Source organism: Austrofundulus limnaeus, unplaced genomic scaffold, assembly GCF_001266775.1.
Source record: "Austrofundulus limnaeus strain Quisiro unplaced genomic scaffold, Austrofundulus_limnaeus-1.0 Scaffold113, whole genome shotgun sequence".
Lineage (NCBI taxonomy): Eukaryota > Metazoa > Chordata > Actinopteri > Cyprinodontiformes > Rivulidae > Austrofundulus > Austrofundulus limnaeus.
Genome location: NW_013952515.1, coordinates 378461 through 395908, shown reverse-complemented (window position 1 = coordinate 395908; position 17448 = coordinate 378461). Strand labels below are relative to the sequence as shown.

Here is a 17448-nt window from a genome sequence, read left to right as displayed (position 1 = left end):
CATTACAATATTTTATGTATATATTTGCTATATAGTGTCATTGAATATGGAGCAAACTTTGATTTATTAAACAATGATTTGTATTAAAAAAAGAAATGGAAAGGAGTTGCATTACAAACAACATTCTTAATGCTAAATATTTTTCAAACTGGCTTTAAGGTGAAACACTTTATGACACCATTGATGAAATGCATCAATGGCCAGATCAGAGAAAATATCAATTAGATCCGTAGGCTGTCCCAATTCATAGGCATGCGGCCGACAAAACCCTAAAAACGTAGGCAGCATTKGAGTAACATACGCAGCCAGAATTCATTGCGCCCTCAGCAAGTTAAACAGAAGAACAAAGATGGCAAAGTTTTTATTTTTTATGGTGGAGTTTGGATATTCATCACAGACCGAAGAACGTAAGTTAAGCAACTTAAATGAAATATTTGTTGCAATGTTAAATAAAAATGCAGTTACAAATACTGATACTTGAGCTACACCCAAACTATTAATGTTTTTTATTGATTTATTTGTAACAGAAGCGATGTGATATAAAATGTATCACCATGGTAAAGAGGCAACGTGTGGTCCTGCAAACATAGGTCTTCTGTAGATCAGACCATCTCATTTCACAGCCGTTTATMCAGCCGATGAGCGGCCTACAGCCGATGTAGACTGTGGTCAACGTGGGCTGCAACCCATGAACTGAGACACAGCTATAGTCCTTCATGTACAGTATTCAGACTCTAACACATAATGTATGTTTTGACCTTTTTTCCCCACTGAAATACAGGGGTTAGACAATGAAASTGAAACACCTGGTTTTAGACCATRACATCCCTTTCAGACAGCTTCCTCTTGYGTCCACAGTTAATCCTGTTGGATGTGGTTGGTCCTTCTTGGCGGTATGCTGACATTACCCTGGATACYGTGGCTCTTGATACRTCACAAAGACTTGCTGTCTTGGTCACAGATGCACCAGCAAGACGTGCACCAACAATTTGTCCTGTTTTGAATTCTGGTATGTCACCCATAATGTCATGTGCATTGCAATATTTTGAGCCAAACTGTGCTCTTACCCTGATAATTGAACCTTCGCACTCTGCTCTTACTGGTGCAATGTGCAGTTAATGAAGACTGGCCACCAGGGAAACCTCCCACACTAAATTGACAGGTGTTTCAATTTCACWGTCAAACTCCTGTAGCATGAAAGACAAGTATTTCAATCTAGAACCAAAACTTGTTTAATTTTGCTGTGTCTTTAGTTTGTTAAAATAATCCAATGCATTCTCACTCCCAACTCATAAACATATTGATGCTTGCTCAGGTAGCCTTTTGCGTCCAGTTTTGATGCGTCGGGTACCCCCCGCGTGTCAGTTTTTTACGAGATGAGGCGGAGGAGGACGAGCGCGTTGTCAAAAAAAATTTTAAGGGTAGGAAATGCACGAAACTAACCATCCCAGACCCCAAATTTAACTTCTATTAGCCCTATACAGCCTATCCCTGACCTCAGTCCCTAAAATTAACCATTAATCCTGATCCCTCATATTAACCTCAGACCCCCAACCCAAAGACCCCTAAGTGTCGCAACCCGGAAAAGCCGCGGGCGGCAAAGACTGAAGCGCGGGGGTACCCGACTCGTCAAAACTGGACGCAGACGGTCCCTGMCCAAGCGTCAATATGTTGACGAGTCGGGAGTGAGAACGTGTTAAATAATCGGTTCACCTCAACACCCCCTTTCTGAACTGCATAACCGCTCCGTGATGAGGAAGACCACCTCAATCACAGAGGACCCTTCTCATCCCCTCCATCACAAATTCCACCTGATTCCGTCAGACAGAAGSTAAGTTCCTCTGGCCCGGAAAGCAATGTACAAAAAGTCATTTATTCCTCTTGCAATATCTGAATAATTTTAAATAAGAACTGTATTGTAATTTATTTGAACAGTTGCTTTTAACAGTCCCTTTTATGTGTTTTTATGTGTATTTTGAGTGTTTTTATGCAAGTACGCTGTTATTGGAGCCCTGTCAAAAGAAACATTTCTGTCACCACCTGGGACAGTCAATAAAGTTATTCTATTCTATTCTATTCTATTCTATTCTATTCAATTCTATTCAATTCTATTCTATTCTATTCTATTTAGCTTTTTAGTCTTGTAGGTTAAAATAAAAGAGTTTAAATGAAACAAAGTACAGTTACTGGTCTGACAAAACACAGTGGGGCAGATAAAAGACCAAAAAATAAAAAATRAAAAAGGAGAGTTGGCTRCAAAAAAATTAAGSTTTATAACTTACATTTACGAGAAAACACATCAACACTGCAAAAACCTCCATGCATAAAAAGAACACTGAACGTATTTGGCACCAAGTTGAGAACATATGTGCAGCGGAAATTTTGCATTTGTAAATGAGAGTRTAATGAGCATGAGTTAGCAGGCAGCAGCAGGTTCCTGCCATGGGGCAGAGCCCCTTTCCAGGATTGATTGTGCATATTTGTATAGAAAAATTAGTGGGGGGAAATATGTATGCATCAAGATCTAATAAYATTTCACCTTTTTAAAAGTTGTCCTGATTAAAGATTCATGGGCTGCTGTGTTTGTCTTTGGCCGGAAAACTTTGTTTCCTAAATTCCCCGCATGAAAGCAATGACATGTTAAAAGCCCAACTAACTCATAAAATAAAAATAAAACCCATCAGATATAAACTACTTGACGGGGTTCCTCTCTTCTACCTCGCTGCACAGTGCGCCAAAGGGACACATTATGATAATAGACTATTGGATTCCCTGTTAGCTATTAGTGGTAGCATGCTAATCACCCCCACTCACATCTAAGTAATTCAATTACAATTTAATTCAGACGAGCACATAAACAACATCAGCTTTAACAGTATTCTGGTGGARCCGAACGTAGTTAGAGCCTCGCTGAAAGTGTTTGAGTAAACACTCGGGATTGTTTTTCAAAGTTTTCTGTGCAAACATCAGAGATATTTAAACATATTTTAATTTATTCCAGGGGGTGATATTATATCATAAATCAGGCAAAATCTTTTGTTGTTATACTTAAAAGAGCTTTTTTTTTAACTACAAAAGCCTGCTTGGTTAGTCATGTGTTGGTTATAAACAGAAAGCTGTGAACAAAATGCTCGACAGTGTGGTTCCCACTGGGATACTGAACAACAGGAGACAACAGTCTGTCCTAAAAAGCTTAATGCTCACTGCGGAAACAGGCAGCTCAGCTTGCAAGACATTCAAATTTGTTTCTGATATAAATCAGCTTAAAATTCGCAGCTACAACTGTACCACCTCTCATTTCTGAGGGACACAATAAAAAGGAGAAACCAAATGTAATAACACTCTTTTAGTCGTTTTAAATGTTTAGGATGTGATAAAGAATAATCTGGTGTTTACAGTGTCTTTAAATGAGATGGTTACAGAACAGCAACACACTGCGGTGTGAAATTTCTGCACTTTATTTTACAACCTGCAGGTTTTTGGAATCGGTTTCGGTGGAAGCTGTGGGAGTATATATATGTGTCTTTTCCAACATCAAGAGAAAGAAATCTTGGCTCAGTGTGCAAAGCTTGATTTCATACCAGATAGACAGCCAAGGAGGATAAAAATACATAAATAAATAAAAATAAAAAAAAACCCGAGGCCATAGTTAATGTCTTAATGTTTAAAAATCCATCCATTAATAAAAAAGCAACACTTTGTGCAGGAATTTGATGAAAAAACAAAGAGTAAAGCAGACTCTGCTCCAGGGCTGGACTCGACTCAAACACATCCATCTAATGGATTATTCTGGTAATTTTAATTTTAAATGTCAGTAATCTGTATCTGATTATGTTGTGACTTGAACCTTCCGTTATAAGTGACTGTGTTTGACTTGAGGTCAAAGACCTCTAACCATCCTGACGAAACACTGGACACTTAATAGACGAAGGAGAGGGAAAGGGCACAGCTCACTCACCTTCTAAAGGACGATTCACTAAACTTTCTTTAGGTAMAGACTAGAACAGAACAAACAGTTAGGCACACACAGTCAGCAGAAACAAAAGACAGAAACTCAGTTAACCACATAGAAATGCACAGACGGGCACAACACGATCTAAACTTGTGTAATGCACACATATACGCACACGTACACACTCGCSTTCACAGTTTTTTTTCCTTCCACCAGTCAGTGACTTTAATGTTTCTGGAGCAAAGAATCCAATCAGACTCCGGTCTAACATGTCGGCCACTGAGCCGTGGTGACCACGCTTGTGTGCACAGCCTCGCCCACACGTGCGCTGTTGTCCACAAATCTCAGTTCACCAGGTGTGCTGGCAGGAATATAGGCTCAAGATCACAGGTAAGCTCCTATAAAGCAGATGCTGAAACAAAACTTGTATTTTTAAAGGGAAACATGCAAAAAAACTACCCTTTTTTTTAGCGGTAAACACATTTTGTTGTGGACTTGGAGTCTCTAAGAGGCAGAAAACTTGGGTTAGCRCTACAAAGATATCTTTATATTCTGTTTGGGTCATATTTTTCAGCCTGTTCAGTTTTCTCTAATTTCTATGATGTTTTCTGAACTATTAAATCAAATAATAAATTCGTGACGGAATTACCAACTACAATTTCCTCGTCTTAATCCTCCTCTCATTCTGGGTCAGACTCTGGCTGCAACATGTAAAGCTGGATGGACAAGTCTTGTCAAGTCTGTTTTTGACATTTTTTAATTTAATTGTAAATAAAACGTTTCTGCATTGCTAAAAAAACCTGATCCCCTCTCTCAAATCGGAGTGGACCGGCCTGGAAGCAGGAGGGGGGGCGGGGCTTTAAGCGTCTTAAAGGAACAGAATCAAATTCAGCTGCTTTGAGACACACATCAGACAAGTGGTGAAAGGGGCTGRTAAAGTTAAAATAGGGMGCAATTCAAATAACTGTAGTTCCAATTTATAAAATGTAATGTGAAAAGGAAGAATTTACAAGCATATTTCTACTTTACAGCTCGGCATAAAATGTTATGTTTACTGTAATTTAGCAAGAGTGCAGAACCACTGCTATCTGCTACAAATGGACATCAGTACACAAATTCAAATTGTTATTAAATTGTAAGTATTTGAGATAAACTATGTATTTTGTAAGTATTTACAACTCGAACAAAAAAATAAATAAATTCAGTTTGTGTACCTACAGCTTTCTGAAATTTTCATATACCTATATCGGTATTTGCAGGTTTTAGCTCTTGCTATCTAAAAGGGCATCATTTCACAGTGTCCATGAAATTATAAAAAAAATAAAATAAAATAAATTGCCAGAGGATGAACAGCGCCAGAGGCATTTACTTTTGCGCATCACAAGGAACTAGATGGTTGTACATTGCTCAAGTTGAGCGAGGTTAACTCACCAATTACCTCAGGTCAAAACACTGAGGAGCTGAGGGTGGAAAGGAAGGAAAACGAGAAGGGAAAAGAAGCAGATTTGGGTTATATATATATATATTTTGATGCAACATCGCCAAGCACACTGTTTGCCTGTGTGTGTGTAAAAAACAGATGTAGTTGAATTGACATACGGYCTCTCTCCAGAGCTCTTTGAAAGTGTTTATCTGTGTTTTAGCAGCATTAGATCTTTGAAACATCACCACTGAGAGGAAGCAGAAACTAACACACACACGCACGCACGCACGCACGCACGCACGCACGCACACACACACACACAGGCAGCCATTCTGCAGATCTTCAGCTTACTGTACAATAAATGTCTTCCTCTTTTCCTAATGGAATAGACAGTAAGGAGAGTTGACATTTCCAACAAATTTATCACCGACTGACAAACAGGATGGAGAGTTGTCAGAAATTCACTTTCCAACAGCCTGGCCAAATGGGTTTTTAACAAACAATGCTGACACAGCCCATTTGGCCTGTTGACAGTGAAGTACATATCAGGAATATGTTTTGGGTGAAAGATGCAATAAAGTCATAAAAGCTGGTAGAAGTGAGTGCAGRTGATCTGGTTTTAGTTTTTATAGTACTTTATGGTTTTCATAAAGCACAGAATGGCATTATAGTAGTGCTGGGCGGTATACCGTTTTGCACCGAAACCCGGTTTTTATTTTTATGATATGACTTCTGAATACCGGTGTAAATAGCCTGAACATGTGTGGAACGTTTCGTCGCAGCCGCCAGGGAACTGTTTCCCTGGGGACACATTTCGTTGCAGCACTGCTAAGCGCATTAGCATGCTAACGTTATTGTTGGAACAACTGGCGGCGGGTGGTGTGTTTCATTCAGCCTCTTATATGGTCTGACGTAAAAAAAAATCCCATTTTCACCACTGCTGAATGTAGTAAACAACTCTTAAGTGACATGCACGGTTAGATTTAATGCGCTACGTTATAACGAAGACGTTATTGCATGAAGACTCTAGTGTGCTTCTATTGTGAAAAGCCCGGGGGGAAGTAGTTTTGTGGTGTAGCTGAGTTGACTGGTGAGCAAGGTGAGTCGTTCTTTTAAGTTTTATTAATACGTAACAATAGACCCGATAATGATTTTTTCTCAACCCTTCACGATTGGACCTAAATGCATGATTACTGTCTACAACCAGGCAAAGAAAAGAGGTATAAGAGGAGGGAAACAGTGATACAGAGGTACAGTAAAAGAAAAAAGTCAAGAAGCAAAGTTTGTACATTTTATTATCAGCTGAGCTGTGAGAAAAAAATACCGTCAAATACCGTGAAACTGGTGTAATTGTTGAAAATACCGTGATATAAAATTTGGGTCATACCGCCCAGCTCTACATTTTAGCTGGCTATATTAATAGTATCCATCACTGCTGATACTGATTTTTTTTATTCAAAATATCATAAATGATGCCATTAACTGCTTTTTTTTTACTTTAAACAACTTCAGTTGAGACAATAAACTTATGGGAAGGTGTACTCAGCGGTCACTAAGGTCCTGATTCTCTGAGAACAATCTGCTTTCATTTAGCTACAACAATCTGCTCCCCTGGTTTCTTCCACGTCTGCCTCATACTCACCGTGCAGATCGGTTTAAATCTATGCAAGCACAAACACACTCATCAAGTTCAGCTGTTGTTGGCAGTTTGTGTTGGAATGCGGAACGCAGATGTCATCCCTGCACAATATCTAAACACAAGAGACTCAAAGTGACACAAACACAAAACTGTTTTCTCACGTTCAGCTTCCGTTGCTTTTGTAACACAAACACGTAGAGTTGTGGGCGTATTGACGGTGCTGAGGTTGGGTTGGGCGATAYTGGCAATAAAAAATAAAAAATAATCACGATTAATTGTGATATTTAGCCAATAATGATTTACAAGGCGATTAATCTCCTGGAGTTCCTGGACTCTGGATTTCATAGCTAGGATGTACTTTAGTGTTTAGTCTTTAGTTTAGTCAGTTTTAGTGTCTTTGATTCAAAACAATGAGGCAATCTTTGAATGTAGAGCTGCAAACTGAGCTGAGGACAGATGGACCGAGCCGCAGTTACAACCTTTTCAGAGAGAGGAGGGCTCAAAGGCAGAGATGGTTGAATAAATAACAGTCTGAGACAGAGTGAGAACTTTGACGAGGAAGCAGGTGAGACATTTCGATTACAAGAGAAGAGGAGCGCAGARCGGACATTCGACCTGGAGGCACTAATCGTATTCATCGCCAAGTGCCAAAAAATAACCTTTGAAAGTTTTTATGAGGATTCATTGCACACAATAAGATTTTCCCCGTGTACTGATGTCTGTWTATTTATTATATTTCTGCTATATATAKTTAATAGTTAGAAGTATAGTTTACTCAAAYRATTGGGGTGGCTGAAAATCAATCTATGGTGCCCAAAGCCAYCATTGGCCACTCCATGGCTCCGCCACTGTGCCGGGTGGTGATTAAAACTGCTGCCTCTGCTTACTAAGACCTGTCACTGCGCTGCCTCAGACAAACAAACAGAAATTTAAAAACCCACCTCTGTTCTTACACACAGTTTAACTCCTGCACTTGAATGAATCGCACCGAAAGCATTAAGGTTTACTTGTATTGCCTGTTCCTGTTCAATTACAGTCCAGAAAAACCRCTCATCTTGAAAACTACAAACATTTCTAAATCCGTCAGAGACGGGGAACATTGGTGTACCACTTGTTTTCTTTGGAGATYCAAATAACACCAGGTTTTAAGGAGTGGTAAATAAATATCTGACCCTAAATCCATGTTTTATAATCAGACACTTTTTGMCCTGGAAGCTATTTACATAAAAACAGAAGGGTGTTCCTGAGCTTTATATAATATTAAGARCTTAACAATAACTACTACTAGTAGGCATCCTTCTAGAAGGCAACCTATGATGGTCAAGGGTTTTCTATTGCAAGTGACCAATGTGGGCACAACTCCTATGTTGCTTTTGATGGCAACTGGTAGTCCCAAATGGTCTCCCATCCAAGTACTAACCAGGCCCAACCCTGCTGAGCTTCCAAGATCTGGTGAGTTTAGGGTGGTATGGCCGATAACTGACTGTATATAGATCCTAATTACTGCAGTGAAAACCAAAGACAACAGTGAAAAATAATAAAAATTAAGCTAATGCAAAATAATATTAAAAACCGGTCAAACATTTTAACATAATCTCCATTGTAGACGTGAAAATGCTAGAATGTTTTGCCGTCTGGATCCTTCGTTCACCTGCAACGGACTGGATTTTGCCGTAAAAAACATGTCAAACTGAGCRCAAAAAAGCCAATGAAATACAGCTTCGATGCGGTGCGGAAGCAGAGCCGGGGGAGTCCGAGTGAAATGAAAGCTTAGATGAGAAAAATGGAAGTAAATTCACTGCGAGACTGAAACTCTCCCCGTTTCCCCGATTGATATACTCAAGAGAAAGACATTTCTTAACCACCTGCATGATGAGTGTGTACTTTGGGGAATGTGCACGCACACACTGAACCCACCAGCATATACATTTCAACAGCTCAATCCCAATGCCATCTGACAGCCACTTAGAACAGAATATTAAATGCTTTACAAGCGGTGGCGGTGCATCGACGGTGTGTGCGCAGGCTGTGCGTGATGAATGTCCTTGTGAGGCTCTATGTGCAGGCAGGTAGGACAWAATGTGCATCATGGGCACCATTAGTCAATATATTTTTTAGTTTATAGGATTTCATCCATTAAATGTTAAATGTGACAAGGCCATCACTTATATCATCGCACCCCCCTCCCATACAGGAGCAACGTGCCAAGAAGAGWATGTCTGTAAATAAATAAAATAAAATACTATAGAATGTTTTAGCTACATCACATTTTGTTTATGTCACTAATGTCAGTGCTTTCATTGACTTTATGTTTTACTTCTACTAATAACAGAAATAAAGATGAGTGATTGTGCTTATTTTGTTACAATGTATTATTGTAAAGGTCAGCCTGCACACACGACTGGCACAAGATATTTAAATTGATTTCAYATTTTAATATCCTGAAGGTGATGCAGCTGTCTTTAGAAAATTCTAATGTTTCGAGGGTAAAATAGAGTCAATAAGAGTTGTCCTTTCCTTTTTTGTGAAAAATAATCTTAYAGATTCATTGCCATTAAACTGGAGTTTATACATTTATAGTAGAAATATTATGCTTTCAAATACTTCTTTTGCACATTTAAATCATTCAGTTGGGTGTCCTCCTTATTGTAGCTCCACAAGCCTCTCTTTCACCCCTTTTCTGAGGTCTCAGATCAACTCGTTATGAGGCTGTCTCTTTAAACTAAAACAATGCATTTTACACCCCGCCCCCATCCAGCTTTCACAGTGATCCATTCTAGTTTGATAGAGGAGTTTATGACTATATAGCTGTGCAGAAAGGTTTTATTTACAAATGAATTAAAGATGTCAACAAGGGAAGACTTGTCCATCCAGCCTTACATGTTGGAGCCAGAGTCTGACCCGGAACCAGAGCCTGACCCAGAACCAGAGGAGACTGAAGACAWTGAAATTGTAGTTGGTAAGTTCAGACCAACAGNGGAGAGTATAATAAGAGGGAAACTCAGACAACAGGAGAAAATTGTATTTCTATGTGGTTCCATTTTTTTAAAAATAGAAAAGTGAGTAAAGCACAAAAAATGCAAAACTTTCATCTGCATTTTTCTTTTGCCTTCTTTATTTTTTTAGCACATTATTAATATTTCTATTTATTAACCCATTGATCTGTATTACTGATCACAAGATCAAAGCGTATCCCATTTCATAGGCCATTAAAATAATTTTTATTTTAAAAAAATGGCGGGGATGTGGGAAGTAGGTCAGTCAGCTTAAATTTTGACAACCTTATGTCAGGTAAACCCGCTCAAAGACAAATGATTACATATGTTTTTATTAATATTGTTGTCATGTTAGGATAATAGTGTGGATGTAAATATGATGAACAGTGAAATGACCTTTACTATAGGGTGAATTGTGTGGATCTATAATCACTGGTACCAGTGATCTGTCCAGTCAGCACACGTTATGTTCCATAGTTTATGAAAAAAAAACTCTAATCCCCTCCTCATGTTATTAACTAGCATAGTTAATATGCTATGACATACCATGTGACATCGCTGARTTTTAGGTGATGGAAAGGGGCTTCTACAGTAAATGCATTAGCAAAAACCTATAATGTAAAGTTCTCAGACTGTTTATAGATACAGAATCTGGTTCAAAATCCTGGTCCTCATCTTCAGAGCTCTTCATGGCCAAGCACCAGAATAYATTAAAAGTCTCATTTCCCCTTACAACCGCAGACAGGACCTCCGCTCACAGGATCAACATCTCCTTATGGTTCCCCTCCTCTCTTTCAGACTCGTGGTGACCGGTCCTTCTCCTCTGTGGCCCCCAGGCTCTGGAATGAACTCCCTTTTAATCTGCACTCCATTAATAACATTGTCTCTTTCGACACTCCTAAAAACTCACTTTTTCTCTCAAGCGTTTAGCTAACCATTTCACCATTACTGCCAGCCAACCTCCATTGTGAATGCTTCGCTAATCTGTGTTTTATTTATTATTAACTTACATATTTTTCTCTCCCGCATTCATTATGTTTTTGTATTACTGTATATTTTGACCTGCATTGACCTTGTTTGATTTACAATTTTAGAAATTAATTCCTGATTTGATGTTTCAATTTTCGTTGCTTATGTGTAATTATGTTTTTCTGTTTCATTTAATTCTTTTCACCATTTTTATATTGTTCATGATTGTACAGCACTTTGTGAATATATTTCTGTGAAAGGCGCTTTATAAATAAAACTTTACTTACTTACTTACTATCTCTTGGGAGAATACATAACTTTCACATACCAAAACATCAGCAATTTTCTCTGCTTTAATTGAAGCCATATTTTATATAAATCGGATAATACATAAGGGACATTTTTGTGACAGATTGAAGCATATCCTGCAATGGAACTGTATTATTTTRTTGACATGACTCAGTGYATAATAATGGCATCTATGGGTGCACATCACTAGCTTTGGCRGCTAACAGGCAATGTCCAATCCAGTAATACAGAGCAATGTATTAACCTATTAACCCAGACAAATCCTAATGAAATGACAGATCTTAGTTTTTAAGGGAGGCCTAGACCTGAACACGTTTTTTAAAAATAATTTTGACATTTATGAGAAAACCCTGTTGGGTTTATTTTTGCAGTGCATTCAGTTCACATCTCCTTGTTCCCTCAGAACAAAACACATACGACGCTCACACAAAGTAATTCCTTTCTGCCGCCTTTCTCTTCCCTGCTATAAAACACCAGCTAACATTTCCCTGGTGGGTGTCGATTCAGTAACAGCCTGCCCTAATGTAACAGAGCTGCACATCCTGATGTGAAAAGATCAACAGGTCCTCGGGGTCTGCAGAAGCCACTCTGACTATTCTGTCTGCTCGTCTTCCTCATTTCTGTCCTGAACAACAAAGTAGAGCTGGGCGATATGATCAAAATTTTATATCACGGCATTTTCAACATTTTCACCGGTTTCACGGTATTTGACGGTATTTTTCTTTTCATCACAGCTCAGCTGATAATAAAATGTACAAACCCTGCTTATTGACTTTTTTCTTTTACTGTACCTCTGTCTGTGTCTCTATTTCCCTCCTCTGTGTCTGTTCTTCTCTGACTGGTGGTTGGAGACAGTAGTCGCGCATTTTAGTCCAGTCGTGAAGGAGGAGGGTTAAGAAAAGATTATGATCGGGTTTATTGTTTTATGTTATTTATTAAAGCTTATCAGCAAGACTTCCCTTGCACACCAGTCAATTCCAACTCCACTACGAACTACTTCCTGCAGGCTTTTCACAATAGAAGCACGTTAAGTCTCCATCAGCACAACGTCTCCATATTAACTAACCATGTTAAATCTAACTGTGCACGTCACTGAAGAGGTGTTTACTACATTCAGTGACGGCGAAAACGGGATGTTTTTTAAACGTCACGTCAATATAAGCAGCGGAATTGCCACCCGCGGCTACAACTAGCTGCTCCAAACATTAGCATGCTAACGCACATAGCGGTGCAGCAAGGAAAAATGTCCCCCGGGAAACAGTTCACTGGTGGCCGCGACGAAACGTTCCGCTGTTTAAACCAGAATGTCCGGTATTCAAAAAATTCATATCATAACAAAAATAAAAACCGGTATTCGGTACAAAACAGTATACCGCCCAGCACTACATCAAAGTTCATAAAATGTTTCTAGAAAAGAAACATTGTTGTTTCTAAACATTGTTGTTTCTAATTGTTGTTTTCTAAACATTTTTCTAAACAGATTGTTTAGAAAAATGTTACAAACTATATCCAAGTATGTCCTGATGCATCTCAGTAATCCAGGTAGAAAAAAATCAAAAAGAAAAAAATAAGTAGGCCCTCTGGATGGGTTCTTCTTTAGTGAAACATTTCGTCTCTCCTCCAAGATAATTGGAGGAGAGACGAACAGCCTCTACATGGTGGACAAACAGGTTAGTCACATGCAAAAGAGGGCTATCGCCTAACAAAAGGCTTGATTAGCTCTATTGTTCAAAGAGGGTCATGTGCCCCACCACCTGACTTATTGGTTTGGATGCTTCGCCTGTGGTTATTTGGTGTTTTGTTTTGCATATGTAGTGAGTGCAAGCGGGGTTCAACGTCCCCTTGTTTTGTCATCTACAGGCCAGCGGTCACTCTTTCAGAGATGAAAATGTTCTCATCCTTGATAGAGAGGAACGCTGGTTTGAGAGAGGAGTAAAGGAAGCCATCTTTGTGAAGAAAAACCGTCCACCATTAAACAGAGGTGGAGGCCTTTGTGTCCAGTTGTCTTCCTCCTACAATGCTGTTATTGCAAGTATGACTCAGCCTCCTGTGAGCAAAAGGTGTGAATCAGGGCCCCAACAATATCAACACAAATCAGGAAATAGAGACAAAAACAATGGGACGTTGAACCCCGCTTGCACTCACTACATACACATAACACAACACCAAATAACCACAGCCAAAGCATCCAAACCAATAAGATCAGGTGATGGGGATTGTCTTTAAAATTCTCTATGACCAACCAACAYGTGTTAGATGCTTATACTGAGATTGCAAGTTCAACAAGACAGATAGAAACCAGACAGTTTGGTAAGAATGTCCACCTWCTGTTGTTGAAACATATTATAAAAGCAAATTGAACTGAAATAATAAAATTGATGTCATCACCTCCCATCMTTCTTTAAATTGTCTACTGCTGCTGGTAGATGAAAGCAAAGTGTGTTTCAACTTTGTTTCATTAAGTACAAACCATATGCTATAATTGTATTTTTTTTAAGGACGCCATCCTTCTTGGAAAAAAAACTTCTCTACACAAACATAAAATGATGTTTTCCCYACACACACCCTGGAGGATGTAAACACACATCTATCAGCAGCCGCGTCCCTAAACGAAAGCAATTTCACATTAACATAAATTAAAGGCACATAAACTTTCTTAAGAGACCTCCACGAAACCAAACGTAATAAAGAACCCCTCTTCCTGRATTCATGTATTATTCAACATTTGGACAATTAGAAGCCCTAATTAACATTAGCTGCCTTCCAACTATAGCTGCTGGAGGACTGGGGGTGGGGGTGAGAAGGGGGGTCACTGGGATTAAAGGCTGGATGAGAGCATCGGATTTACAAACCAGACGTGAGCTTTCATAAACACAAAATTATGGAGTTGTTTTATGCTCAAAAATGAAAGAAAACAACTTCTGAATTTGTTGTAAATATTTGACACGTGTGTGAGTTGTTCAGGTTCAGCAAAATACTTTGCAAAGAGATACTCATTCAGCTATAAAAAACACAGATAAGCAGGTCCTGGGAACTCTCCCCAACAGGAGGAGAGGCCTAGGATCTAACCTCTAAAACTGCAGCAGAAGGACAACCACTAACCCTGTGCCGTTTTGTGCAGCCTCTTGCAGCCAACGTCTCCGTGCGAACTCAGATACCGCAGACCTTTCTCCACATGCCAGATTATCTCCTCAATATTCATCACCGCATCTCTAAATGATAGATCAAAAGCTGATGTCTGCAGGTTAATATAACAGCAGGACTACCGTAACGTTTCATACGAAGTCGAACCGCATGAGGTTGAAAATCAATTATTATCAAGAATCCTATGAAATTTTTAACAGCTTTCTTAACCACCCCGTAATAATGGACAGAAGCTAACGCAGGTCAGACACATGAAAGGCATTGGAAAAGGATCTATGATCTCTGTTTGCCCCTCCCACGTCAAATTAAAAGAGAATAAAGTGCATTTGCTAAGAGTGGATGGAGAGCGGAGAGAAAGCGCTCCTCTTTTTTGGATAGTTGCAACAGCTCACTAGAGAGACATTAAAAGTGTGCGAAGCGAGCAGTGGCAGCTTGGGTTACATGTCTGTATCAATAGCAGCTGTTGTTTTCATTAGATTGTGGCCACCAAGTCCCTAAAGTGATCTCTCTTTGTACCAGCAGTCTGCAACTCATACATGGAATGGAGATAAATGAATCAACACAAATCTACCGGAGAGAGCAGCAAAGGGAGGGGAGAGAATGACGCTTCTATCCAAGTCAAACATGTTAGCATCTAAATCCTTCATTTCAATGATTACGCCTTTATACTTTTATTAATCTGTTTGCTTTATTAGAGCAGTTGTTCCTAGAGCGTTCTGCCTTCCACCAACAAAATAAAAGCTGCAGGAACTTGCGACCCCAACCAAATTTCTGAACACAAACATTGCTAATGAGTTATTTAAAAAGAGCTTTTTTAAAACTATATCTACAGTGGACGTTTATGCATTTATGACAGTTATTTATTTATTTTTAATTTCTTATCTTTTTTTAATAACCCCTCTAATCTAGACACATCTCTAGAAGATTAAAATCAGTAATAAGCTGTAGGTTTATGGGTTTGATTGTGCTAATCCAAACATTAGGAGCTAGGGGGATACTTTATAAAAAAGTACAATAAAAATTACAAAAAAATACAYATTAGCACAACCCTTTGACCCACTTGTACTTAAATCTATTTATCTTCACTCAACTATCATTTAATGTCTCTGACAGWAATTTGTCCTGATGAAGAGCAGCTTGTACACATGGGTACACAGAAAGTCTGGTTATAAAATGTTTGATTTCCGTTGCCGATCCAACCCATGATCTTTGGAAGCAAAATACAGCATGTTCATGTGTCGGCTCGTTTCGAGCTAAAAATCAATAAAGCTCTGTGACAGATGTTCAAATCAGTAAAAATCAATGTCTCTTTTACATTTTAGACACCGGCAGGAAGTACGAAGACTTGGAATGGTGACAAGACTGTGGTTTGCATGGAAAATACGCAGTGTAYGTGGATCTTTGCAGATTGCTGAAAATGCTATTTGGTAACTTTTTTAAACTGATACTTTAAAAAAAAACATTTATGTGCAGTAAAAGCTTGGAGAGGGATGTTTTCTTGATACTCTTACATATRGAGCACCAAGTGTAAAATGAAAAATTTCACTAAAAATTTTTCACTGTTTAGCTCACTTTTTGAGTGTAATATTTTTAAAATTATTTAAATATTAAATCCTAAATCTAAATATTTAAATCTAAATGTAAAAGTTAACTTTTTCAGCAGTGTTAGCAACAGCTAGAAGCATCCACTGTTGATGTTTGTTGCAGGATGATGACATCATCCTGGTTATCTGATGCTAACYTCTGCTAACGCTTCTATCCCTGCCAAAGATTATATTTAAAATCTAAATTAAAAATGCGTTCATAAAAAACAGTATGGGTGGTACTCGTGGTCCAGCAGTTTGAAGTGCAGCTCAGACACCGGCCATAACTGCAAGTTTGATGTCTTGCAGGAAAGCTTTAGCTGCATTGGAGTGCTAGCGGTTGCTATTGTCTCGGGATGATGACATCATAACATGAGCCGAGCACCTTAATGTGAACTTCAATATTTAAGGTTTAGCTTTTACATTTACTGTAGATTTCAAAATTTAGATTCAGGATTTAATATTTACATACATTTTTTTAACATTTGGTAAAAAAAATAGCTAAATATAAGAAAAGTGAGCTAAATAATGAAAAATATTTCACTAACACTCACTAAGACGTATACATCCATAGTGCCAATACTGACACATAAAAATCTTAGAYGTGTTCAAAATTTAATTAATTATTTTCAGTTTTTTCCACCATAAATGGACTTTGAGGCTGAGAAGATCGTCTGAAGAGTTTAAATGTGAAGTTTTTTTGTTCGGCTACTACTCAAAGGTYATTCCAGTCCTCCTCTTCTCTAAACGTTCACTTCTTACCTGCAGCGCACTGGTCCTCGTCTGCCCCGTTCTCACAGTCTCTTTCTCCGTCACATCGCCATGACAWTGAAACACATTTGCTTGCAGCCCCTCCACAATCAAACTTCTCCGGTGGACAAGTCTGTCGGCCTGTTGCGAGACAGCATGAAGAAGAAAGAAGGGAAAAAAAAGAAAATAAAGTACAGGGGAGAGAGCGACAGCAAAGAGATGAGAGAGAAGAGGAGCAGAGAAGAGACAGAGAGAAAAAAAAGATGAGGAAAGTGGGACAAAAAATGGGAGAGGAGGCAAAGACGGGGAGAGAAGGGACAGCCAGTCAATGAAACAGTTTGATAACTTAGTTATCTTGTTGCTCAAATCGATTTCTTCTCAAAGGCCTGCAATTTAACTAGACACACAGCAACAGTGGAACAAAGAAGCACACTGTCAGGCCAGACACAAAGCCYGGAAAAACACACAAACATAAAAAAAACATACAGGCTAAACTGCAAGAAAAACAAACATTTGGAGGTAAATGTTGCTGTGTATAAAGTCAGATACAGTATCTTGGTGCCATTTGAACAGTATGTCAGTAATCAGCGGTGGGCAGCACTAATATAAAAATTAATTCCACTAGCCCTAAAATACAAACTCAAATATTTAGGTCCCCTAATTCTAAAGCACTTATGCACTGA

General features: G+C 38.7%; 1 protein-coding gene across 2 annotated transcripts in view; it reads right to left on the bottom strand.

The window, feature by feature from the left end:
* Nucleotides 1–17448, bottom strand: part of lrp8 (low density lipoprotein receptor-related protein 8, apolipoprotein e receptor) — a gene marked incomplete at its 5' end in the record, with an annotated part of 227372 nt that overhangs the window by 62220 nt on the left and 147704 nt on the right. For both annotated transcript variants that reach the window (XM_014014271.1, XM_014014272.1), the window contains 1 exon segment: nucleotides 16778–16906. In XM_014014271.1, coding sequence (XP_013869725.1) covers nucleotides 16778–16906 — 129 coding nt within the window.